We start from the raw sequence: 27,840 nt of genomic DNA, 5'->3' as shown, positions 1-27,840 counted from the left end.
TACCATTTACCCCAAATAAGGGTAAATCTCAATTTCCTGACCACCCCGTAAATCCCGCAGCGGATCACGTTGAAAACGTCAAAAAATTCCTGTCTGTCATGTCACCACAGGCTGTCAGTTTGTGCCCGTACTAAATAAAAACTAATTCGGCTGCTACTCGCTGCCATGCACAAAATCAAGACTTTCAGGTAAATATTACTATTACTATCGCATTTAGAATAATATTTTGGTCCTAAAAAGTATTTTCCCGATATCTGCCTCATCATTATAACCTTAAAAATTTCGTGTTTTTTTTCGGTATTGTTTTTTCTATTTGGTCGGTTAAAAAGTTTGTGTGACGACGTCTTGTGTTGTTATTTATTTATTATTGTATTTATTTAGATATCTATTTTGTTGGTTACTTAAAAAAAAATATGTAGGTGTCAGCCTACCTAGTTACATACTACCTTTAAGTACACTTAATAATATTTATTTTATAATCTGTGGTATTCTATGGCTTGAGAAGATGGTGTCTTTTTCCTTATTATTCTCTTATAATTTTTTTATTATTTTTGAACTCATATAGGTACTTGAAAACCAATGAAAGTGATATTGAGATTATTTCTGTGTAGTCTCAGATTATCATATTCATGTCAATCTTGTATTGTAAATAATTTATGATATTCATGGTGGTCTACAGTCTTATATTTTATTTACTATTTAAATGGAGGTTTTATGTTGGCATAATGGCATGTTGTCTTTGCCTGTGCCTCATGTAACTGTAAAATGTGGTCTATGCTTGGTTGATGGTTGTTCAAAATTCTATTCAAATTATGTTGCTGGGTAGTTTGTTCCACCACTTCTTCTTCGCAGCAAAAACACATAGGAAGTGGCGAACAGAGGGCATTTTGGGGGTTGCCTTTTGTAAACTTGACCTTCAAAAAGCGATGATTGTCAGTCTACTTTGAATAAAATGTCTTTTGGTTTTTATTGATTCAAATTCTGTCTTTATAATTTAATAGACATTGATTTATTTGGTACATCTCATATCTATTTTGTATTTTGAAACATAATGACGAATAGTCCAAAACTTCATATAAAATGTGGTTTAGTATACTTGAAGTCTCATTCCCTAGAATCAAGGATCTATACTATAATATCCTAAAACTGATGAGTTTGTTTGTTGGTTCTCTGTCTCAGGCATTACTGGTCCAATTTGAAAAATTCTTACAGTGTTAGATAGCCCATTTATTGAGGAGGGCTATAGGGTACTTTTGATATGGGTTTGTGTAGAAGTTCCCATAGGAAATGGGTGAAATCGCTGGCAGAAGCTAGTATTTACATAAAACTATAGATCTTTATCTATAATTGTAGAAACTCACTCACGAAACTGTGTTTCGGATGGCACGTTAATCTGTAGGTCCCGGCTGTCATTGAACATCCTTGGCAGTCGTTACGGGTAGTCAGAAGCCAGTAAGTCTGACACCAGTCTAACCAAGGGGTATTGGGTTGCCCTGGTAACTGAGTTGAGGGTGTCAGATAGGGCAGTCGCTCCTTGTAAAGCACTGTTTCTCAGCTGCATCTGGTTAGACTCGAAGTTGACCCTAACATAGTTGTGAAAAGGCTTGGGAGATGATGAGGCACAAATCTATAAACTAACTATATGATTATACTACATCTGGCTCTTAACTTTGTGTCGGATTGTCATCCCGTCACGCTATGAGAGTGAAGGAATAGTGAGTGCACCTGTGTCCAAGCAAATAAGTGTGCACTTTAGTTCCTATGCAGCTAGATTATCTCCTTATATGAGAACAGCCGCCGTGGCCGAAATCGGCCTTGGACGCCATTATCATTATTATTCTTTTTATGCAAAAAAGATGTTTAAGTATGACTCATAAGCTTCGTACTGTTATTTTCAGTGTCGAAGAGTCAGTGACCTCTATTCGCTTTTGTTTATAAATAGTAGTTGAAACTTTTTGTCATGTTTACATTTTTGACACATGAAAACATTTTATGAGTTACTGCTAAATGATTATTTAAAACTTACTATTTTCCTTGGTTATGTAATACTAGGTTTTTCCCACGGTTTCACCCGCATCCTGTGGGAACTGCACCCCGACCTCGGACATAATACACCCTGTCCTTTGGGGATACCAGTGTATAAAGCGACTGCCTATATGACCTCCTCAACGCGCCGTATTAAAGACTGCCTTCTGAATCGTTATTTTGGTTATTGATTAATGATTTTAATTAAATGATTAATGATTTTAACGTGTAGATAAGAATATATGCTTAATTATCTAATCTTATTTACAAATATAGTAGTTCCGCGTAATGCTGGAAGTATTTCAAGCAACCGTATGCAAAATAAACTGTCTTCATTTTATTTATTTCTAACCGTTTTTCGCAGTTTCGCCTTTCCAACAGTCAAAGAAATTTTCAAAGCATTTAAGTTGTTTCAGAGCGTACTAACAAAAAATCTTTATTATTTTCTACTAGCTTCCGCTCGCGGCTTCGCCAGCGTGATGTGTTGATAAAAAGTAGAATATGTGTTAATCCAGGGTGTCACTTATCTACATACCAAATTTCAACCAAATCGGTAGCCGTTTTTGCGTGAAAGAATAACAAACATACATTCTCACAAACTTTCACAGTAGTAGTTTAGTATTAGTATTTATAATATTAGTAGGATTAGTTTCACCCGCGCCCCGTGGAAACTACTTGCCTTAACCGTATAATATATAGCCTATAGATAGGTATATCACCCAGCGAGAGTGTAGCTTGTGGAAATCGGTTCAATACTTTCGTAATCTTTACGGGAACAAACAAAAAAATCCTCTTTCTAATATTAGTATAGATAAGTTATCACCTGGCATCCTTCAAAAAGGTCAGGTCTTACTATGAGTGAAACCTACGCACAGTCGTATTATTAGTATAGGTACGGTAGACACCACATCAGTGGTAACTGTCATGCACCTTAACACAATAGTAATAAGTACGATTTTCCTATAAAACTGTTACCACTGACCTGAAGTTGACTGTACGACCATTGTAGGTTTGAGCGTGGGATGATAGCCACCCACGGTTGGTCTCCGATTGATTTTTCGTGTTAAGATACAAAAGTAAATACTTACGTAACTTTCTTTGTGAAATTCATTATTGTTGAAGATCTTTCTACCGAACAATTTTTGATTCCGATGAAGAGATCAAGAATCTATTACTATTCGGAATATTAGAATAGAATTGAATCATTTTTTTGCCCCAACATGTGTAGGTACCTATACATGGAAATAACTCTGAAGATAAAAAAATAAAGCTGAGTTTGTAAGAAACTGGTTCAATTACTAAAATTATTTCAGTGTAAGATAGCACATTTATCTTTATCGAGGAAGGCTACAGCATTTTTATTTAGATGAGCCAAACGAATGCTCATTGTCCATTCATGACGTTCGTTCAATAATGGAAAAATGTTCTAAGTAATAGGGTTGGAATAGGGATAGATTGGAACGAAGAGGATAGACAGACGAGGTCACGAACAGATCATAAGAGCTCTGCCTCATTAGGACGCCAATGGCGACGTTGCCGGCTGCTTATCCAAGCAGTTCATATTGAAATGTATGGTACCTAACTCACTTGGCGACGGTTTGGCAACGTCACCAATTTGGAAGCGTAGCCACGAGTTACAGTTCTCTACGTGGCTTCTGGATACTTTGGCAGCTTGGCGACGATGCCACGGCTGCCACTATAATGTACACGGTAAAGGGCACCTCACTCACTCAGTCGCCAGTGTGGTCGCCAGTCTGTGCGATTTCTTCAGCGACGACTTAAACCATTGACTTTTGAGACGCCATGGCCACTCGACTTGGCGACCTTTGGATGCCAGAAGTAGCCAGGCCTGCGCCGCTGTTGACGTCGCCATGGCGTCTCAATGAGGCATCTCAGAGCTCTAAGGATAAGCAACGCTTGTTGCGGTCGGTCCGTAGTTGGGTGACCATCTTGTCACCACGAGTTCTCCCGTATTTCGGAGCGGATAAACCGTTGGGTATCATTTGGACATCTTTGGCAGTCGTTAAGGGTAGTTAGAAGCCAAAAAGTCTGACAAACAGTCTTAGCAAGGGGTATTTATTGGGGTTTAGGAGGTCAGATAGGCAGTCGCTTCATGTGGTACACTGGTACTCAGCTGCATCCGGTTAGACTGGAAGCTGACCCCAACATGTTGGGAAAAAGCGACGCAGATCCGATGAGGACACGAAAGAACTAGTTCTGGAAACCTCTGAAACGTCTTATAATGAAGCTGTTTACTGCATAAAACAATGCATTAATATTTATCACAGTTCAGGGATACCGGGAGGTAATTTAAAATGAGGAAAATGGTTACGAATTGCATTGTATCAAGTGGTTCTATATTTTATTTATGTACATACTGTTTCTTGCGGCTAAGTAACAGCCGTGCGGATAGATTTATCATAATGTTGAGCAACAGCATGTGGATGGGTGACCATCCTGTAATGTCAAGTTCGTAGTTGAGAAAAGGAAAGGCAATTGATATTGTTTCTCGTGGAGTAGTGGGACCAAGATTCCGAAATCCGAAACAAGCAGTATGGAGATGCTTATATGTATTAAATATCCTTTTTCTTCCTGACCTGTTCCCAATTTTATTTGGGGTCGGTGCATTGTTTTTCGCTTCCATTCCTCCCTGTTACTCGTCATGCTGACACTCACTCCCTTCTTATTCATGTCATCTTTCAGGCAACTCATCCATGCGTCTAAATAACTAATACAATTTATTCATCGGGGATTTTTGTATCAGGTTACAGCTAGTCACAATAATATGTTCCTTCCGGCCAGAAGTTATTTTTACAGGAATACTGACAGTTACTGAAATCTGTTTTCGTTGCTTTTTCCTTCCTTCTCAACTGAGCGAATTGTGTTTGTTTACTATAATTAATATTCGCATTTGCATGTTTCTGCTGCGTTACATAAGTTGTAGCTTAGTTGTTGAAACAAGACCTTGAATCGATTTTCTAGGTTATTTTTAATGAGAAATTAGAAAATCATTTACAAACAATTTCATTGCATCTTACTATTGTATTGCAAATGTACTCTATACCATTTTCCGAATACTAGCGATATTAGATACCAGCTTCTGCCAGCGGTTTCATCCGCATCCATCGAAAACTCCTGCACGAACCCGGATAAAAAAAAGCATATAGCCTTCATCGAGAAATGGGCTATCTAACACTGAAAGAATTGTTCAAATCGGGCCATTTTCAATCCGATTTTCAAGTAGTTCCTAAGATTAGCGAGTTCATGCGAACAAACTCTTCAGCTTTATCATATAAGAATGTATAGCCACTTTCTTAACATGTATTTTAGATAGATATGTATTTTAAATATAAAAATATTAACCAATAACTGTTTCTCATTCCAGATCTTGAAATGCAGTGATAATCAAATCATCAAAAAATTAAACCATTTTGTTTCAAGTCCAAATCCTAACAAACTGTTTTTGGCTCCAAAATTTTCTCATTCGGCAAAAGTACGGGCAGAACGTGACAGCGACTTCCAAACTGTTCATAAGCTTTATAAGCGACGCCATAAGTCTTGCAATCAAGATATAGGCATTCAGTTGTGTCGACAGAATCGCAACCATGGAAAATCTCACTGTGCTGTCCTTTCGGAAGTCGGAAGACATCAAGCGTCTCGCGAGGCACTTCCAGAACGTCGTCAACCACCCGACAACGCAACAAAGCAAAGTCCTTCACACTTACCTAAGAAACCTAGACGCAACGCACAAAAAGATTTATTTACAGAAACGAGATTATGTCGAAGTCGAATATATATTTACGACTGAGAAGAAGAGTAATCTGCAACGGCAGAGGTTTAACAGTCTACCTGTTAGCGAAGTTCCTGAATTGTTGAAAGCTGAACTATTTACTACTGAGGATGCTAAACAGGTGCATATTTGCACCAACTGTAATATTGAGATAGAACTGAATGACGACGAGCCCCTCATGGAGTCGCTGCAGAAGCATTTCAGCTCCGACGCTCACCTGCCGAAGCTGAAGCGAGACAGCATTGACGTGGCCGAACCTATCATTCTGCCGAATATGTCTCGACGCCTCTCCGCCATGGGAGAAACTCCTCTGCCCAAAATTAAAGAGTTGAGCATCACTAAGCCAGTCGAGAGATTAGAACGTAACTTCTCGGCTAAGCTCAACTCTGCATTGATGAAGCATCTCCCTGACGCTTCGGAGGCAAGCGTCGACGCAGCACTCAAATTCTACCAAGAATTGTATGACAAGTTATGCTCCGATGTCTCCGCTATAGACTTCTCTACACAAACGTCTTCTGTAGCTCCTATTATAATGAGCATTAAGGATAATGTTTACCAGAACTTCGCCGCGGACGCGAACAAGAATATTGATAACGATGAAAACGAACAAACGGCTGAAAAACCGAAGAACCAAGTTAAGAAATACCGTTATTACGGTCCTATTGAAGCTCTGATTGTCAAGTTGCTTGTCAATCACAAGTTGCTGTCATTGATCGATGACAGAACTGGCAAGTTAGCATTCTTTTGTATTGCTTGCGAGTATTATACTCTACGATTCCATTATGATAGTGTATTGAACCATGTGTTCAGTGAATCCCATATTCACAACCTCTCCTGTATCCTGCAATCCGATAAAAGCATTTCCTTCTCAATGACTGAACCTTCTATCGAGAAGATCAAGGAGATGAACGAGAAGTTCCTCCTGAGCCACGACATCACCTTCACCCCCACCGGACTGCAGTGTCGCCTGTGCAACACGGCCATCGACTCCGTCGAGGCGTCCATCCTGCACATCCTGGACGAGAGACATCTCGCCAAGCTGTCGGACGAGCTGTACGTGCGCATGAAGGAGTCCGACCCCGACCGCTCCATCCCCGAGGAGTGGGGCCCCAAAGACTTGAACTGGACTAAGTACTTAGCTAGCGTCGGGAAACCGCATAATAGCCGTGACCATGTCATAATAGAAAACTTTATCAAGCCATCTGGCAAGATTGGCAACTACTGTACCTGCTGCGATATGACTTTGAAAGGTCCTAGACAGGTCCTTTTCAACCATATTCGTCAGAAAAAGCATCTGAGGAACGCAGCCCCTCGGAAACTTGCCATGCTCTACAAGAACCATTGCCGTCCTTCCGAATACTTTGCTAGTTTCGGCAACTTTTATGTTTGCTCTATTTGCCCGGACTTCGTGGCTGTCCCATCTATTTCGGCGATGGTTGAGCATTTTGAGGGCGCGTCCCACTTCGAGACGATGTCTAAACTGATCCGCTCCGCTTTATATAGCGAAGTTGATAAAGAACTGTTGGCTGCGAACAAAGTGACTGCAGAGAAATGCGAAGTCTGTGGGGTGACCTTCCAAGATTGTAACGAAGCAGTGAAGCATATTTTGAGCAGCATTGACCACCAGACCGCTGTAGCTGAGGCTAAAATCAACGCGAACAAGGGAGACATCATCAGCGTGTATATGAAAGGGAACCATATTTTGCACAGCGAAGGGTCTACTTTCACTTGCGTTGGGTGCAAAGGAGTTTTTAACTCTATCCGTTCGCTGCTTACACATTTAGTGTACGCGGGGCATTTTAAGGAGAAGCCGGCTGTTGAAAGCGTCTTCCGATTTTACTTGGAGTTGAAACATAACATCAATATGTTGGCTAGGAACAAGTATGTGTATTACCAGTTCGGCAGACTGAAGTGTGGGGTTTGTGACGCGGATGTGGAGGAAGGGGAGACTGCGAAGAAGCATGTGGTGTCTACACGTCATAGAGAAAACATGGGGGCCAGTTATGTTAGTTTAGATACTTCTGCTCTTGAATGAGGTGAGTGGAACTTTTCTTAATAATCTATAGTTTTATAGACATCCTGTTACAAAAATCATAAGCTAGCTGTCCTGTCATGTCAGTATAGATACCAGATGTTCTTCGCGGTTCCACATGCATGCCGAGGGTACTACTTCCCGCGCATGTAAAAGCCTTTTCGGTAATTCATTTTTCAAATCGGTCATTAGTCCCCGAGGTTCAAACAAAGAAGCAAACTCTTAGCTTTAAAATAGTATAGGTTTTACAATACATTCACTAAATTATACGAATGTGTTCTGTGGTTTAAAAATGTATCTCGGAAAAACGCAAGCTAGTTAGAAATATTAATATTTTTCCTTCTGTTCTTAATTGATTGAGAATAAAATATGAATCATCTGATTTCTATGAAATTACAATTTGGGCTAGCATCCAAAGTATTTCCTCACGCTATACTACGTCGCAACTTCCTTCAAACAACTCATTAGAATATCCCATTGTTAAAGATTGTAATCATGGCGTATTTCGGGTAAAATATTGGCGATCTGACAATGTTTAAGCGTCCAATATTTTATTGAGTATACTAGACGTCCCCTCATCCCCTTTCACCCGCGACCCGTGGAAAACAGTTACAGCACTCGCTAAAATATAACTTATGTTACTCGGGAATAGCGTAGCTTCCCACCAATATAATTTTTTTTCAAATCGGTTTAGTAGTTTCGGAACTTTTCGTTTCAATAAAATCTTTTCATCTATTTCTGCCCGAAATACACACACTTTCGACTTTCAGCATCGGCCTATCGCAGTCCACTGCTGGACATAGGCCTCTCCAAGTGCACGCCACTTTCGACTTTATTACTGTTCAATTAATTCTGTAATTATATTGTCTTAATTAGTTTTTTTGTGTCTTTTCCAGGTATCGCGTGTCTGCCGCCGATTGTAAGAGTGACAAGTGGTGTATTCTATAAATCATGATTAAGAATAAGTTTCAATGAGAAATCATTTTACAATGAAATTTTAATAAATGAATTAATTTTATAATTATTAAGAGAGTTGTTTTATTTTTAACTCAATATCTTTGTGCAAAATTATTGCTAAATCTGCTCAGCATCAAAATAAAAGACGAAAATGTCATAAAAATATAAAACTTTATTCTTAAAGCAATATAAGACAAGAAGTGTACTTACCTATATTATTTGCGAACGAATCGAAATAATATTCTAACACAACAAAGCCATTATTTTATTATTACCTTTATTTTGGATTTCTTACAAAAATATAAATAGGCACTCTTCAATATTCCTCTCACATCGAATAAAACTTAAAACCCAAATCGTATAACAAAAATACCGATTCCCGCCAAAATGGGTGATGCTGACCACAAGATGGCGGCGCTTCTTACAATTGGCGCGCATTCCTTCTGCAGCCATTCATATTCCGATGTTAGATTCCTCTGCTGCAGAATTGGTCCAATAGTTGTTAATACTCTGTTGTGGTAGTCGTTCAGGTATTTAATCTGGTGAATAATTATATTTAAAATGTATAGATAATAATTTAAAGTGAAAGTAAAGTTGTGTAGTAAAGTTCAAGTCAAATAACTTTGCCGTTCTAAAGACAGATATTGAAGCCTCTTTCATGCTTAGTTCCTCTGGGGAAAGTCAAAAGGATTTTGTTTAGTTGGCGTAAATACTAAGAGTTCATGACCCCACGAGTAGGTTAATGATAAAAAGACACGTGTCCTAAAAGCCCCAAACTCGGAGAGGCAATGTTATTTGAAGATGATGATGCCCTCCTAGCCGAATGTAGGCCACGGCGGCTGTTCATTTGCTTGGACACAGGTGCACTCACTATTCCTTCACTCTCGATAGTGTGATGGGACGACAATCCCACACCACCGGAGAGAGAAGCTGTAGAGAGGATTTAACTTACCTCAAAATCATCGAGTAGGTCGATATCAAGGCAGGCGACCTGATGCGGAGCCAGGGATATGGTGTGGAAGCCGACTGCTCCTCGACCGTCGAAGTCACCCACTAAGTCTCCCGCCTGCAGGATAATATTAAATTAATCAACATTTCTTGAGGTGGTCATGAACGCTTCGATTTGAACCTAAAGTGGTCTGTTTGAGAATCTTAAATGGTAGTGAATAATGATCAAATAAGTCGTGGTGGTACTTGGTGGTACGTGGTTTAACTCATTTAAAGCAATTTCTGAAGCACCAGCTTCTCAGAAACAAGTGTGCGTTTTCGATTCAGAACAATCCCTGACAAATTGGTTTTGATTTTACAAAGAACCCGAACGCCTCGTTAGTTCTTTATAGGAATCATTGAGATAGGATGGAATGATAGGAACCAATCACGCCTACCGGGGGCCTAACGTACGTCACTTTACCTACAAGAAGGCGCCTGTCCTAGCTGCCATATGGCATCTCCTGGATCTTTCCTCTGTTGTACTTACATACATCCATTTCATAAATTGAACAAAAGCAACAATTCTTTTTAGTTAATTTTTATATTTATTGTTTATGGTCTTTGTCGTTGACGCTTCTTCCTTGCTTGTCATTTGTGTGTCATGTGCAGTCATGTGCATGTTACCGTGTCAAAAGTTTTGACAGTGTTATCATTCGGTTATAATATGAAATTTTAAAGGCATATTATAAGCTTTGTAGAAGGAATAAAACAACAAGTTAACAGATCCGATAAAGTAAAAGTGAAATCGCGACAGTAAAACAGTAAAGTTAGATCGCCTCCCGATTCTTTTTCAGCGTTTTGTTACCAACCCATCACTTAGAAGCTATGTTTATGAACTCAATACATATTGATAAACTGATCGGAAAGGATGATTATCATACATGGAAATTCGCTGCAAAAGCATACTTGGAGCACGAGGATCTGTGGTCGTGTGTGGATCCTGACAACAAGGAAACAGTAGACGTTGAAATGGATGTGAAAGCTAAAAGCATGATCATTCTTTTAGTGGATCCAAGTAATTATCACTATATAGAACAAGCTGTGACCGCGCGTGATGTGTGGGTAAAGCTCAAGAATGCCTTCGAAGACTCCGGATTGAGGAGAAAAGTAGCATTAGTCCGAGATCTCATTAATACAAACTTAGACAGTTGTGCCAATATTGAGGATTACGTAAATAAAGTTGCAACTACTGCCGACAAGTTAAGAAGTATAAACTTTAATATCGAAGACGAATTGTTGGGTGCCTTAATGCTAGCAGGTTTACCGGAACAGTACAAACCTTTGATTATGGCTATAGAATACTCCGGTGTAGAAATAAGTGCAGATTATATTAAAAACAAGTTATTACAAGGAGTCAAAATGGAATCTGATACTACCGCAAAGCAAAGATACCCACGAAATAAGAAATATAGTCCCCAAAATGATCAGCCTAAAACTAGCGGTCCCCGTTGCTATAATTGTAATAAACTTGGTCATTTAAGAAAGAACTGTTTCAACTATAAGAAGGAAAATGCTAATATATTACTTTAAACTATCCTAGCTTTAGCTATCAGTTTTAATTTATTTATTTAATCATTTATGTACACGGTAAGCACTCACAAAAGAAGTAGAAGTAACATAAAACAGTACAAAGGTACCTACTGCTTATTTCTAATCAATTTAGTTCCTATATTATTTACTCATTAACTGATCTCAATAGTTTAAGATTTTTTTAGATAGTGATTTTATTTTGAAAATAAAAACCAGGCGGGTTGCCCGGGTAACTGGGTTTAGCAGGTCAGATAGGCAGTCGCTTCTTGTAAAGCACTGGTACTCAGCTGCATCCGGTTAGACTGGAAGCCGACCCCAACATAGTTGGGAAAAAGGCTCGGAGGATGATCATTTTGAAAATAAAAAGCGAGTTCCAAAGAAGGCTTGTAAGGCGGGCGGAGCTAGTAACGTTCCCCGTCCCCCGAACATCCGTATTTTGGCGCTATACTTTCTTAGGATATTTTGCGTTATGACATCTCCGCTAGTCATTTTGTTCTACATGGTTAAGCCATAAGATAAAAGGGAATTGACTTACTCTGATGTGGTTAACAGTATTGTTCATTTCAATGGATTCCATGAGGTCTTCATGTCGGATGCCATACTCGTTCACTTCGTAGTACCCTGGCTCTGAAAGTAACAATCATCATCATTAGCTCGCGGCCATCATTGAATATCCTTTGCAGTCGTTACGGGTAGTCAGAAGCCAGAAATTCTGACAACCGGTCTAATTAGGTTGCCCGTGAAACTGGGTTGAGGAGGTACGGCTCACTGGTACCTACTCAGCTACATATGTAAGTATAATATATGTTTGGGAAAAGGCTAGGCAGATGATGATGAATATTACTATCATGTGAAAAGAGTATCTTGTTTTTATGGGTCTCATGCTCGAAATTTAATTGCCGACCTCTATTGAGTTTTACAAGAACTACTTTCTAATTTTCTACATTTGACAGGTTTCTAAGTATATCTTACACATGGATGTTCAATGACACCCGGCTGTCATTGAACATCCTTGGCAGTCGTTACAGGTACAGTTACCGGCACGGATGTCGAGCCCTGACCTTCACCTGCGCACAAGCGATTTACTGCCTTATTGCCTTATGCGTACGGGTGCGCAAAGCGATCCCCACTCTTCCGCCGAGAGCCCGACATCCGTGACGGTAACTGTAGTCAGAAGCCAGTAAGTCTGACACCAATCTAACCAAGGGGTATCGGGTTGCCCAGGTAACTGGGTTGAGAAGTTCAGATAGGCAGTCGCTTCTTGTAAAGCACTGGTACTCAGCTGAATCCGGTTAGACTGGAAGCCGACCCCAACATGATTGGGAAAAGGCTCAGAGGAGGATGATGGCAGGTTTCTACTTAAAAAAAAAACTCACCATTACTATATACCATTTTAGGCGCAATGCCGGGATCATCAGCGGTTGGTCCACTGAGGATCCATATCGGACCTTCATGCACGTTCAGAAAGTGTCCCACGCCGTGGCCCGTACCGTGGCCGTAGTTCAGACCCACGTCCCATAGGGCCTTGCGGGCTAGGACTTCTATTACGTTACCCTGGAAAGATTTATTTAAAAATTAACTAATATACCTACACATTTTTACATAAACAAACACCTAAAATAATCTTATATAAATACACCGTGACTTTTTAGTCGTCTTACAAAGGTGGTCCACTCAATCTATCCGACATAAAATACCACTAGACACGCTTATTAATTTTATAGCCTTACTTAATTAAGATAGTTGCAAAGAAAAATACTGTAAAAAAAAATGTTTACGTACAAACGGTAGAAAGTAGGTACCTTCCCAACGCGCCGCGCTTCATTGATACAAGATTCGGGCAGCGCTCACAACAGGGTGTTCTTATAATCTACGTCATGCATCATAATAATGAATTAATTTTTATTTTAAAATTATTCAAATCTCATAAAAATATATTTTTTATGTGAACGTTTACCAGTCATTGGATGTGTCGGCGACCGGCGTCAGGATCCGACATCGTTTAAATAAAACAAAGGGGTTCTCACACAATCACTTGGTTTATTCCAATTAACACAATATTAGTCACTACAATTATTTATCACGAATTTGTGGGAGGTGTGCACTCGGCAACGGTCGGCGAACGAATGACCCAGGGGGGAGACACTCCGTACATTTTGACAGCTAAGTGAATGAAGAGTCGCCACCTTTTATTTGGCCCGGAAACTATTTACTATCTAAAAGATACTTTAAATTACCAACAGATGGCACTACACTATAATCGTTTTTGTTTGTCAATATAAAATTATTTATGCAATATTAATTAGAGAAAAGTATGAGGAAAATATTAGACACTTAAAAAAAAGATAAAATAGGCGAATAAATTAAATACGGTTTGAAAAAGCACAAATATCAATTTTAATCTAAAAAGGCCTGGTGTCAGTATTCCAAGTAACTTAACAAAACCGATCATCGATCATAACAAAATATCAATATGGCGGTTTTTGCATTCTGCGTACACGCGTATAAAAAGTAATAATACATAATAATTATTTGTTTTCCTTCGACCTTTTACTATATTAACGATGACGTTTTCTATTAGGGTAAGTAGCATAATGTAACTATAACGATAACCAATGTTATAGTTACATGGTGCTATTTACCCTAATAGAAAATGTTATGAATATGATGCATATATATTTTTATAGTTATAGCTATGTAGGTAGTTCGGGGCCAATTTAGAGAGAGATGGCGCATTGACAAATAGGTTTGCATGATTATCACGCAAGAGGGCTCTCTTTTCCCTATATATTACTTTACTCTTTGGAATGACCCGAGTCGTGCGCGCGCGCCGCTTTATATAAGGTCCACCGTTGACACATCGACGGTGGCGCCGTCATATGTATTAAACGTATTTACGTTGGTTTGTGCGCGATTATCTCATGTCTGGTTTGACCGATTTTGATGTAGTTTTCAACGTTGTATTTGTCAAACTTAGAGGAGAATGTTTTAAGATGGGTATTTATTATTAAAAATTTAAAAAAAAATGTAAATAGTTGCTGTAAAAGTCAAAGTTCAGTCAAATGAGCACACCACATACTACTAAATAGATACATACATAGTTAGCCATACCAAATGACAGTTGGTCGACAGTTTATCTTTATAATCGTGAATCCAATAAAACTTTTGACTCAGTCTGATATCGACATTTCCAAATTGAATAATTACGAGTCCTAAGTATAATACCATCAGCTGACTAAAAATTGCACAAAATCTCTATATTTCGACGAAAATTATATATGGTCAAATCAAACTTACCAAAATACCCCTGGGTAGAACAGTAGTGGCTAGAGCGATCTGTCCTTTCATAACCCTGGTGAACGCCAGCCGCTGCGCAGGAGTCGGAGACGCATTCATATGACGCGTCCGTGTGATGTCAGTTGTACCCTCACTGGGAAACAGAGTTTCGAAAATATTAGAATTCAGCGACATACCGAAATTTTATAAAACTTTTGCCCGCAACTTCGTTCGCGTGGAATAGTGACTACCTACCAGCAGATTTTTGATTTGACCAATAGATGGCGCTATATGTCCGGAATAATTTTATTTTTATTTTTTTTGTAATAAAAACTATCCTATGTCCTTTCTCAAGTTTCAAACTATGTCTGTACCAAATTTCATACAAATCGGTTCAGTAGTTTAGGCGTGAAGAAAAGACAGACAGACAGACAGAGTTACTTTCGCATTTATAATATTAGTTTGGATTCTTTGTATGAAATCATAAAACCACGCACACAATCCGCAAGGCGAATTTGTTGAAACAAATCTGAACTCAGATAACTTCAGTTTAAAACCAACCGGCTGCTAGTTATGTATGACAGGGGAATACAAAGAAATTAGTGTTCGATACGTTGGGACGACAAGTGTGCGAGGCTCCTTCTCGATTTGATTCGTTCGGCTCCACCAGATGAGCGTTCATCATTATCGAACACCTAAACTTGATAAAAACTCATCTGTTTTCCTTTTTCCAATGCAGCTGAGCACTAATGTATTACATGCAGCGACCGCTGAACTGACTCGACCCAGTTTCCCGGGCAACTCTATACATAATCTGGATACTCGATGAAATTGTTTTTTTTACCTCCCGTTATGCATACCAAACACTCTTGAATGCCAACCGAAACAAAGGTTTCGTAAGAGTTGTAACCTAACTCTCTCCTACTTATTTCAAACCTGGCAAACGCTACAAAGGATATACAGGGTTACTGGTAAGTAGACCGCATCCTTTCATGAGGTGATAGTATAGGTCAATACGGACAAATTTGACCCTGGGATACACTGGGCAAAAGTGAACTCGTTTCAAGATAATCGAATTTTAAGATCTTTTCTTAACAAGTCGTCTAGGAACACGTATAAATTTCTATTATTAGTTAAAAGTCTCGTTTTTGCGGATTTGTGTAGTGTTTTGTGCCTTTTAGATAGCTAGATAAATAAAATAAGAAGTACTTACAAGTATTGTCCCCCGGAGTCGACGAGCAGCATATCATCAGGTCCGATGACTCGCTGCGGCCCCTCCTCCTGCGGGCTGTAGTGGATGATGGCGCCGTTCTCGCCGGCTCCAGCTATGGTGGAGAACGAGGGACCCATGAAGTTCTCTTCTTCACTGCGAGGAGAATTAATATTATAATTATTTTAATCCAATTATTATAAACAGTATGTTTTTGTTCGTACCCTGAAGGCTCCGAAACATCAGAAAAAAAAAACAATGAAAACTATCCCCGGATGACATACCTATTTAACTATGCTATATTTTATCCGGATACGGAAATAAGTTTCCCCAGAACGCGAGTGAAACCGCATAAAACAACCAAAAAAATATATGAAATTATCTGCTTGCCAAAAACAGGCACAATAAAGCACTAAACAAATTGAATCTTCTTCCTGCGATAGGTTTTTCTCTCATTGTGTTGTGCTATTTTTTTTTTCTTTTTGCCTCAAGTTGTCAAACCAAGAGGTATCGGGTTGCCCGGGTAACTGGGTTGAGGGGGTCAGATAGGCAGTCGCTTCTTGTAAAGCACTGTTACTCAGCTAAATCAGGTTAGACTGGAAGCCGACCCCAACATACATGGGACAAAGGCTCGGAGGATGATGATGAACCTCAAGTTGTCAAATAAATATATCTGCTCTCTCTCCGGTCGCGTCTTCTTGTCAGCTAAATCTTACTTACGTATTCATAGGATAGTAGGAAAATTTCTGAATTTAACACATTCCTAGCTATCAGGTGCCATCATTTCTCTGTCATCTGTATACCATGTTTTACTAATCTAATTTTTAAACACTTTTATTGAACTATTATTTTAAAGAATCAAAAATTATTTATTCAAACTTGCCTGCAAGACAGCAGTTTTTGAACGTCAAGAATTTACAAAAGACAGTCCCCAAAACGCCCACCCTTCACCACTTCCTATGTGTTTTTGCTGGGAAGTAGCGCAACAAACTCCCCAGCAACACATGTCTGTCTGTAGGTTAGAAGAACCTTATATACCACTTACCCTCGAAGCTTCTCCATCATCTGGGACAGTTGGACCTCAGTCACGTTGACTCCGTCAGCGACCTGCTTCTCCACCCAGTAGAGCGAGCGCACTACTGCCGTGCCGTCCTTTATGTGGGCGAGTCTGAAGCCCTGGCGAAAAAGAGGCGTTTTGTAGTAAAGGAGCCATTATTTTAGAAAATGAGCAGCTTTTCGTTTGTAGAATATCGTTTTGGGCTTTTTATTAGTAAGAAATTAATTTACGTAATTATCTATAGATACTAATATTATAAAGCTGAAGAGTTTGTTCGTTTGTTTGTTTGAACGCGGCTAATCTCAGGAACTACTGGTCCGATTTGAAAATTTCTTTCAGTGTTAGATAGCCCATTTATCGAGGAAGGCTATAGGCTACCTACTTTTTATCCCGGTACGGGAAGTAGTTCCCACGGGATGCGGGTGAAACCGCTGGCAGAAGCTAGTTTTTAAACGGTTTTATTTAGCTTACCCTGTTTGTTTTATTTATTATTTATTCTTGGGTCAAATTTAGTAATTCAAATTTAAGTACCTTGCTGTTGTCAGATTGATCTGAAATTTGGTACACACCTTTAATTCCGATGACAATACAATATACTAATATCAATAACAATATAAATCCAAGATGGCCGCCGGTACAAAATGGCGGATTTCATATTTTTTCCACAACCCCCTCAATATGGGTATCAAATGAAAGGGCTACTCAAGTAGAATACTGTCAGCAACCCCAGCGGGGCCCAACAGGGCCAAGGCCTGCCTGGGCTGCGGGATTGTCCTAGTACATAAAAGGCCTACGACGAAACACAACGGTTTTTAGTCAGTAAGAGTCTGGCACTCCCTCACTGCTGCTGACCCATATATAGAATGAGGAATATTCGGTAGGCATTTTCATTAAATACTAAAAACTAGAAAATAAAAAATCGGTAAAAAAACTTTTAAGTTAAACGGTTTTAACATAAAAACGTGGGGGCCCTCTGAAATCCTACTTATGGCAAAGCATATATTTATACTTTGGTAGATCGTGAGCTCGGCGTTCGCTGGTGAAGCCGCTACGGCTGATTATTGATTGTCAAAATCTCCAGTTACGATTATAGTAAGTAGAAATATAGTAAGTAGAACCTCTAGAAGAAAGTATTACAGCAATAGTTAGGTAATGGGCCCCACGTTTTTATTTTAGTCTAATATGACCGGGGCCACCTATGTAGGTTTATAGGTAAGTAACAGTTTTTTTTATTTTCTAGTTTTCAGTGCACGTAAGATAAAACCGTTTAACTTAAAAGTTTTTTTACCGATTTTTTATTTTATATGAGACACTTTTTCAGGACAGAAATTAAACAAGACAGGCCGACCGAACAAAATGCCCGCGCTATTTACCGTAAACACAGCTACTACCGAGGTATAATCACCAATCAATTTCTGATTTATAAGTAAAATAGTATGTACATTGTACAGGTATATTTATTGGTTGGAGTTGATAAGGAGTGAAAGAGCAGTTTCTATCAAAGATATTTTTTGCAGCGACTTAGAAGACGGGAGTAGGCATTTCGAGGCCTATATCCTAAGAAACTTAAGGACTTCTTACACTTAGGTAAGCCACAGATACTATTAGGCTTTGTTAACTCACCTGTAACTCCACATCATTTTTGACGCACTTCTTCAATGCGACAGGTGAAATAGATGTTGACAGGATTCTAGCGGGACCATTCTGAGAAACGAAAACATTGTTAGCTTACTAGGCTCCAAGTACATCGACAACTTAAACGTCCGTTTTTCTTTACGCAACAGGGGACGTTTTCTCCTAAGTTAATAATGTCAAAATTGAATCGCAATATCATTTTAACCATCTCGGGCACTCTGCTACTAATTGACCAATCGTATTCCAACGACATTCGATTGGTTTGCGATTGGTCAGCCATTTTGGTGATTTTGGTCTATATGGTAGTTTGCTCTACAATCATATTGCAATCGTAAATAATTTGCAGACAAAATGATTCATTATTGAATGACAGAAAAGGATAAAAACGTTTATGTAGTAGTCGAATGTGAATCGTATGTCGCTTTAGTAAAATTAGTAGAATCGAGCCCCTGTTTACTTTGATAAACAAATAAAGGAGAAAACATACCTCGATAGCCAAAACGATAGCGTGGCTCGCCTCGTCTGACAGCCAAATGGTACCTCCAGCACCCAGTTCTACCTGCAAATATACATATTAGTATTAGTTAGTAAATAAAATACATGTATGTAACTCTATGTATTTTTTATGACCGCGACACTTGTTTTTAGAGTTCCAAAGAGTTGCAAAGAAAAATGGATGTTGTGTAAATGTAGATATTTAACGATCCTTTATTTCAGGAAAGTAAATGTCAGTTCAAGTTCGTCGGTCTGTCTATCTGTCGCGCAATCACGACAAAACTACAGAACCGATTTCAACGAAATTATACACAAAATCAAAATTAGTTTATTCAAACTTGGCTGCATAACAATACTTTTTGAACGTCAGAAATTTACAAAAGACAGCCCCCAAACGCCCGCCCTACACCACTTCCTATGTGTTTTTGCTGGGAAGAAGAAGTGGTGGAACAAACTCCCCAGCAACACAATGTATTTGTAGGTTTCACAGAGTCCAGAGCTGTAGAAAGGGCACAGGCTACTTTCTATCCAGATGCAGGAAAATAGTTCCCTCAGATAGCGGGTGGTACAGTTACCGGCACGGATGTCGGGCTCTCGGCGGAGGAGTGGGGATCGCTCTGCGCACCCGTACGCATAAGGCAATAAGGCAGTAAATCGCTTCTGCGCAGGTGAAGGTCAGGGCTCGACATCCATGCCGGTAACTGTACACCTATAATTATTAAAGTCGTGGTGGCCTAGTGGGTAAAGGACCAACCTCTCAAGTATGAGGGCGCGGGTTCGATCCCAGGTCAGGCAAGTACCAATGCAACTTTTCTAAGTTTGTATGTACTTTATATGCATATCTTAGACACCAATGGCTGTGTTTCGGATGGCACGTTAAACTGTAGGTCCCAGCTGTCATTGAACATCCTTGGCAGTCGTCACGGGTAGTCAGAAGCCAGTAAGTCTGACACTCAGCTGAATCCGGTTAGACTGGAAGTCGACCCCAACATGATTGGGAAACGGCTCGGAGGATGACACCTATTATTAAACAAGGTTGCACTTACCGATAAACTCCTAAGATAATCAAATATATCGGCGTAAGGCCTCGCTTGTACAGCCACGTTCTCAGACGCGAGGTGAGCTGCAATGTTTGTCGCTAATACTCCTTGGTCCCAGAATAGAATCACTGAGTTTAGAGTATTCTGAAAAAAATAAAGTTTTTAACCGACTTAAAAAAAGAGGTTCTCAAGTTGATCTGTATGTAGGGGTGTGCGATTATGTCACGTTTGGCTGAACCGATTTTAATGTAGTTCTCAGCATATATTTGACATAATAATTGGTATGAGACATAAGTAACTACGCTAGTGTAATAGGTGTCACCGCCGGAGCTATAAAATAAAACTGAAAAGAGTATGTTATGATAAAGTTAAGATATCTTACCGTTGTCGGGTTTCTCCTAATCACAAGGTAAGAAAAGAATACGGGGTTGAATGGTATGTCAGAACCGCGGATGTTCAGGGTATCTGAAAAATAAAAGTAAGTATTCAGAAGAGTTTCAGTATAATGGTGAACAAAATGACTAGCGGAGATGTCCTAAGAAACTACCGCGCCAAAATGCGGGTTTCCGGGGGACGTGCAACGTTACTAGCTCCGCGCTCACATACCTTCTTTATAACCCGCCCATTATTTTCAAAATAAAATCACCAATCAATGAAGACCCATCGTTGACAGATTGTTTTTGGATTTCACTAGGAACCCGAATGCCTCGTTACTTCTAGTAACTGATCATGTTACTTGATCTACAAGAAGGCGTCTGGCCTAACTATCTTATGACATTTCCGCTATCTTTCCTTCCTCTGTGGTAGAACCATACATTGTGCCAAAACCATGAATTTATGGAATAAAGCTAGCAGTTGACTTACACGCTATATCGTCCAATGCAGTAAGCAGCAATACGGTGGCGCCTCTAGTGTTCATTTGTTGAACTAACTCTGAGATCTTTTCTGAAGATGGCTGACCTAAAAAATGGATTTTAAAGAAATGTTATTGCAACTTAGTCAAGTCTCAGAATTTCAGGTTCTTAAAAATAAAAAAACCCGGTGAAGTGCTAGTCCAAACTGAACCTTTCCATACTGTTGAAACTAACGCCTGATGGTTTGCCATTCCATCAAACTACCATTCTTGCAATGTGTGTTCTCTTGTACATATCTGTACTGATTAGACACCCAATATATCGGCCGAAGTTCGCATTGAGTAATAATTATGTTCTTCCGAATTTCTGCCTCTTTGATGTAGTAGTCGCATAGCGTGACTGGTGCGCAGTTTCTCAGATTCGATTTGTGGGTCTGGCCTAAATTACGTTGCGGGTTTTAAGAAACTTTTACAAATTGGGTAGGTCCGTGCTTTAGTGCTGCAAATACTGGTCCTGCTTGTTATCTCTCGCCGGTCGTGTCGGAATTCATCCCATCGCGCTATGAGAGTGAAGGAATAGTGAGTGTGTGCAGCTGGCTGATCTCATTAAAGAGAAGCTGCCATGCCCAATAAATAATAAGTCTGGACGCCAGTTGTGTAAGAGTTAGTCGCACCATTTGACTATAAATAACCAAACCATAACCAGTCGTATACTTCCCGCGCATTGGTCAAATCGCCGATTTGACAACAGAAAATAATTCGGTTATCGTTAAAGTTAGTTAAATGATATTTACCAGTGTACTGCAGAGTGAGAGGCAGTAGGGCCTCGTTGAGTCTGTCAGGCGGTCCGTCATTGAGCCTAGATCTAGCGATGTCTACCAGGTTCTCGTATATCGCTAGTAGTGTTATGTTACGAGCTGCTAATGCTGTCTGGGAATAAATGTTAAACATTTTGAAGTTAAATAAATGTCAGTTTTTGCGTCTTCTTGATAAATCCAAATTAACTTAAGTATCATTCATCTACTATTTGAATAATGACTAATCATGGAACAGAAAAATTCCTTGTCACTAATATTATAAATCAAAAAAGTCGTGGTGGCCTAGTGGGCAAAGAACCAACCTCTCGAGTATGAGGGCGCGGGTTCGATTCCAGGTCAGGCAAGTACCAATGCAACTTTTCTAAGTTTGTATGTACTTTCTAAGTATATCTTAGACGCCAATGACTGTGTTTCGGATGGCACGTTAAACTGTAGGTCCCGGCTGTCATTGCACATCCTTGGCAGTCGTTACGGGTAGTCAGAAGCCAGTAAGTCTGACACCAGTCTAACCAAGGGGTATTGGGTTGTCAGATAGGGCAGTCGCTCCTTGTAAAGCACTGGTACTCAGCTACATCCGGTTAGACTGGAAGCCGACCCCGACGTAGTTTGGGAAAAATGCTCGGAGGATGATGACTAATATTATAAATCTCAAGTTTGTTTCAAAGCACTGGATACACGTAGGAAGCAGTGGATCGATTTGAGAAATTATTGCAGTATTATATAACTCATGTATTGAGGACTTCTATGAGCTATGGAATTTCAACTGAATGCGTGAAGTAGGTACATAGTTTCCACAGAACGCGTGGTCTACATATATTTAAACTGTGGTGTGGTGGAATGGTTGGCGGAAGATATTGAACAAAACGAGTCTTATAGTTTTGGTGGAACATGGAAAAAGTCATCAGAAAAATATATTTTTTGTCAAGGCAAAGCCACTGTTTTTGGGGAAATGGTACCGTGACAATAAAAAGTTTGGCGGGAAGCATATGAAAGGAAGTGGTAATGGGATTATTGTTTATGAAACTACTTACTTCCAGAGTAGTCCAGGCACTCCTAGTGTAGGTGGTAGGATCGACAGCCACCACAGAGTCCGCCATGTTATTCACCAGCCAGGTCTGAAGGGAATCATCTACTCCTGCAATATTCATACAGATGATTAAGCCAGTAGGAGTTAAGGTGTTCTAGGCTACGTGACAGCCGTACGGATCCATTGATCTTAAATTAGGTAAATATGTCGGCGTCAGGATCCGACATCGTTAAATAAAACAAAGAGGTCTTCACACAATCACTTGGTTTATTCCAATTAACACAATATTAGTCACTACAATTATTTATCACGAATTTGTGGGAGGTGTGCACTCTGCAACGGTCGGCGAACGAATGACCCGAGTCGGGCGCAAGCGCCGCTTTATATAAGGTCCACCGTTGACAGATCGATGGTTGACACATCGACGGTGGCGCCGTCAAATACATTAAAAAAAAAGTCAAAACATTGGAGATTAAGTTACATCAAGAAAACTTACACAAAAACAAAATTAAACCAATAAACAAAGGAAATAGCAATAAATTACACATTATCAAATGTTATTCTGCGGAACTTGCCAAACGAGTCAAAATGAGACACATCTATGAGATATAGAGAATTTTTCAAATCGGTCCAGTAGTTCTTGAGATTAGCGTGTTCAAACAAACAAACAAAAAAACAAACAAACTCTTCAGCTTTATAATATTAGTATAGATTGGCAAAAAGTTCATGATGCGATATTGTAAAAAGTCGCTTCCATAATCCATTCCATTCCGCCAAGGTGTGAATTGATTGTCTTTTATTTTTGAGCCTGCAAAGCCCTGTTTGGAATTGAACATACCTATGATGACTTTTTGTTAAAGAATGTACACTCACCCTGCCTCATCAGGTCCCATAGAGTGCTGTCGACTTCTACGTCGAACTGCGTCCAGTACCTAGCGTCGGTCCAGACCAGCGCCCTGCTGGCCGTCACCAGCGCCGTGCCCGACGAGCCGCGCAGGCCAGAGAGCCACTCGCGCCGCGCGTCCGCCGGAGATATGTACTGAGACTAGATAACAAACAAGAAATACTTAAAAAAACAAGTCAATCAATCAATCAACTTATTTATGCTTTATTTCGCACAGAGGTTGAACATTGCTATCCAACGTGGCAATGCTGCCAGCCTTTTGTGTACATTACCCAGTGACAGCGATGAGGAGCAATTTTTTGATGCACTGTATTAGTTTTAAGTTGTATATATATAAACAATATTCCATTTATTTATTTCTCATCATCAAAATACATGAATTTGTTGGATACAAGTTGTTTTAAACAGAGACTGGTGTTTGAGGTAGGCGTTTAAGTTTTTGTAGTAAAAGCGGAAAAAGTCTGATGGTCACTCACGTTATGTGCATCAGCTGTGGGCACAATATATGCGTCGACCTGTCTCTCAATCATCACGGCGCGCACGGCAGTCAGGCGCGCGCCAGCTGTCTGCCTACTCAGCTTGTTTGAAGGCTGTACGTTCACTGAAATATATAATAAATTCATAGTATAAACACTAGAAAAATCCGCTTGTGTAAATGCAAAATTTAATCTTGACCACGATCAAGTTAAGCTATGATACGATGTTCCATCATGAAGTTCCAGTTCATATCTTCCGGCTCCATCATTAGATCGGTTCGACAGTACCATATTATTGTATTGTCATCAGTACTACATATAGGTGGTGGTAATTTGATTTTCATTACATCGTTCGTTACACCTAATAAAAGCGAGTTAAAATATGATTTATTGGTTTCTGCCAGCGGTTCCGTAGTTTATCCACGAACTCAGATAAAAAGTAGCACACTGGTACCTATTCAGCTAGGATCTAACAGGAAGGATTGCCAAAACAGTCAGCATCATCATCATCATCTCAGCCATAGGACGTCCACTGCTGAACATAGGCCTCCCCCTTAGATCTCCACAGATACCTGTTGGAGGCGACCTGCATCCAGCGTCTTCCGGCGACCTTTATAAGGTCGTCTGTCCACGTCCTACGCTACGCTTACTAGTCCATGGTCTCCACTCCAGCACTTTTCGACCCCAAACAAGCAGTGATTCATCAAAATCAATAATGTTCTTGTTATTGTTTATTTGCTTACCATAAGTTGGAGAGTCCGGTTCCGCGGAGTTATAATACGAGTATGGTATGTGACCACAAACATGATTGGCGGCCAATCTGTGAAGTGAAACAAATCTTATGAGCTAAAACTTAAGGAGTACTTGATGAAAAGTTCCTCTGTCCTCCAATTGTCTCCATCATCAGACCATCTCGGAGGTAGGGAAATCAAATCTCTAAAATCTAGCCTCTTCTAACCAGGCAAAAGTAGCCTACCTATTTCCTTTCTCAGGCTCAAGATAACCTCTGTATCTAATGTATTTTAAATTAGTTCAATAGTTTTGGCATATTCACAGAGTTAAATTCGGATTTATAAGTAGGTACCTAAGGAATTTCATCAGTTAGCGTAAACTCTTGCAACTTTTGACATAAAATTGGGAACAGGGCAGGAGGAAGAAGAGCGAAAAGTAGTTTCTCTAAGGGTCGATTTATACTAGCGCAGAGTCGAAGCGCATCGAAGCGTCAATTTTTAGCGAACTACACAAATTCTCGCGTTCACTAGCGAACCAACGCGTCAACTGGCAAGTGATTCAATAGCTCTGCTGTTGATGCCTATTACTACACGCAAGAGTGCGCGCGGATTCCGGCGAATACGCGCGCATTCGCTTTAGTTGTAAAAAATTTGACGCTTAGATGCGTTTCGACTCTGCGCTAGTATAAATCGACCCTAAGAGTGAAACTATAAGCGTCGTAGTAAAACCTAGGTATTATTTTTATCCCCTCCCCCTACTTTTATGTAGCTCCTGCTTGTGATCTCTCTCCGGAGGTGTCGGATTGTCGTACCATCGCGCTATGAGAGTGAAGGAATAGTGAGTACCTACACCTGTGTCCAAGGACATATTATAGTGCACGAGCATTTGGCTCGTGCACTATAATATGTCCTGCGCAGCTGGCTGATCTCCTTACAAGAACAGCCGCCATAGTCGATAATCGGGTAGGAAGACATCATTAGTTTATAACTGAATAATAATATTTACTTACATAAAACATATTGTAAATATCCAACCACTTACGCCAGCCATTTTACACACAATAAATTGATATCAAAATAATTTATCTCCATTTGAGGGAGTTTATCTAAAACAATTGACGATAATAATAGGATTAGATTAAATGTAATAATTTATATTATAGTAATCCGATAGAAGAAATCATAAGAACTAGTTTTGATAAGCAATTAAACAACCGGCCAAGTGCGAGTCGGACTTGTGCCCTTCTAAAAATATTTATTATATCCTGGTTTTCAGTATTTGTTGTTATAGCGGCAACAGAAATACATCATCTGTGAACATTTCAGCTGTCTAGCTATCATAGTTCTTGAGATAGATACCTACAGCTTGATGACAGACGAATTTACAGCGATTTTTTTAACCTTTAACCATCTAAGTTGTGGCCTTGGCAACTGTTGCTTAACCCTGCCAACCTAAATTGCAACTTGAAAACTATTCTTGAACATATTTTCCTCTACATAGCTAAAAGACATCTTATATGCCAAGGATAATGGCGTCCACGGCAGATTTCGATTGCGCAGATCCACGTGCACTCACTATTCCTTCACTCTCATAGCCCGATGGGACGGCAATCCGACACCACCGGAAAGAGATCAGGCGCAGGACCGACATTTACGTGCTCTCCGATGCACGGGTGCCAAGAAATCCAATGAATGCCAAGGATAGATAATATGTAATGATATAAAATATTGTTATCAGCAGAAACTATCTAATCACAATATCGGCACGAGCTATAAACCAATTCGTTTCGTATACTTACTGCAAATATCCGGAATTCCTCGCTAGAGCACAGGACCTAACGTGCTCTCCGATGCACTGGCGCATCAATCACTAACTCCCAGACTACGGGCTGCTTTCTGAGCTTCTTAATCCGACGCATTTCAGCAATCAAAATAAAATCACGGCATTTATTTACGGATAAGTGTTTCTACAACATGAATGATTTTCAAACATACTTTTCATTTTTATTGTCATTTTTTTATTGACATTTTTTATTTATCATTTTAAAATATTAAATATAAAAATAAAAAACATTTAAAAATATGAAAAAATATATAATATTGACTTTATTATTTTAATTGAAATTTTTTACTTTACCTTAAAATTGTGAAATTACTATTTGTATGCTATTTCTAGCATGATAGCCAAACAAGATTGCTACCTATGTAGGTTATTATATATACCTATACATGTTACCTACTCATGTTTACAAATTAATAAATGTCTTCTATTCAGCACGACACGGGAATCGAACCCGAATCGAACCCGGGGATCTAACCTAACCTAACCTAACCAGTCGCACTATGCGACTACTAGACCAACGAGGTGAAGAACTCATGCATAAAATCTTGATTGAGTAAAAAAGTAACTATGGTTGATGAAAATAAAACAAAAATATATTTGATGTTCATTTTATTTATTTCTTAACTTCATATTATTGACATATTCTTAGAAAACGCTGATCAATTAAGTGCTACACTTAATAAGTAGCACACAATATTAAGTACCTATACATATGTTACAAAATATATTGAAAGCTTAAAATTAGCTATAAAGGTACACAACCAATTCAAATGTTTGTCTTGAACAAATACAATTTCCTGTCATTTGAATGATTGAATTCAAAAACAAATTCACATGGAATCATGATAATAAGTTTATAAGTAGGTACATATTTTTGAGTTTCCCGCTGTGGGTGCAGCGTAAAGGAATGTGTCATGCCCATTTTCACCAACAAATACCTAAATTTAGGAATCCCCTAAGAGCATTTAGGGAACACTTAATACGAATTTCGTTTTCACCAAAGTTGAAGTGTCCCTTATACCTTTATGTATTGGGGACCACTTATTCTAAGTGACACTTAGATAGGCAAACGTTAAGAGAGCGTTGGTGAAATCGGGCATCAGACTCTTACTGACTAAAACCCACCATGTTCCTTCTTAAGCCCTGTAGCC

The 27,840-nt window shown here is 39.4% G+C and overlaps 2 protein-coding genes across 2 annotated transcripts; one reads left to right on the top strand and one right to left on the bottom strand.

Annotated features, from left to right (window-relative positions):
* Nucleotides 1–41: 41 nt before the first annotated feature.
* LOC110382860 (uncharacterized) lies at nucleotides 42–8,875 on the top strand. Its single transcript, XM_021343565.3, has 3 exons — nucleotides 42–188; nucleotides 5,411–7,851; nucleotides 8,744–8,875. Exon 2 carries the CDS (start codon nucleotides 5,631–5,633, stop codon nucleotides 7,848–7,850), a length of 2,220 nt encoding a protein of 739 aa, XP_021199240.1. The 5' UTR covers nucleotides 42–188; nucleotides 5,411–5,630; the 3' UTR covers nucleotide 7,851; nucleotides 8,744–8,875.
* An 81-nt stretch (nucleotides 8,876–8,956) lies between these two features.
* Nucleotides 8,957–25,995, bottom strand: LOC110382861 (xaa-Pro aminopeptidase ApepP). The gene is made up of 18 exons (XM_064043294.1): nucleotides 25,857–25,995; nucleotides 24,859–24,935; nucleotides 24,116–24,240; nucleotides 23,609–23,780; nucleotides 22,740–22,843; nucleotides 21,685–21,820; nucleotides 20,902–20,997; nucleotides 20,420–20,502; nucleotides 20,044–20,181; nucleotides 18,990–19,061; nucleotides 18,491–18,571; nucleotides 16,856–16,986; nucleotides 15,814–15,966; nucleotides 14,622–14,754; nucleotides 12,701–12,878; nucleotides 11,860–11,951; nucleotides 9,757–9,870; nucleotides 8,957–9,343 (listed from the first exon to the last, which is right to left on the bottom strand). The coding sequence occupies exons 1-18, from the start codon at nucleotides 25,895–25,897 to the stop codon at nucleotides 9,149–9,151; spliced, it is 2,121 nt and encodes a 706-aa protein (XP_063899364.1). The 5' UTR covers nucleotides 25,898–25,995; the 3' UTR covers nucleotides 8,957–9,148.
* Nucleotides 25,996–27,840: the final 1,845 nt, after the last annotated feature.

This window comes from Helicoverpa armigera, chromosome 31 (assembly GCF_030705265.1).
Source record: "Helicoverpa armigera isolate CAAS_96S chromosome 31, ASM3070526v1, whole genome shotgun sequence".
Taxonomy (NCBI): Eukaryota; Metazoa; Arthropoda; class Insecta; order Lepidoptera; family Noctuidae; genus Helicoverpa; species Helicoverpa armigera.
The sequence above is the reverse complement of the archived record's forward strand: the minus strand, read 5'-3'. Positions and strand labels throughout refer to the sequence as shown.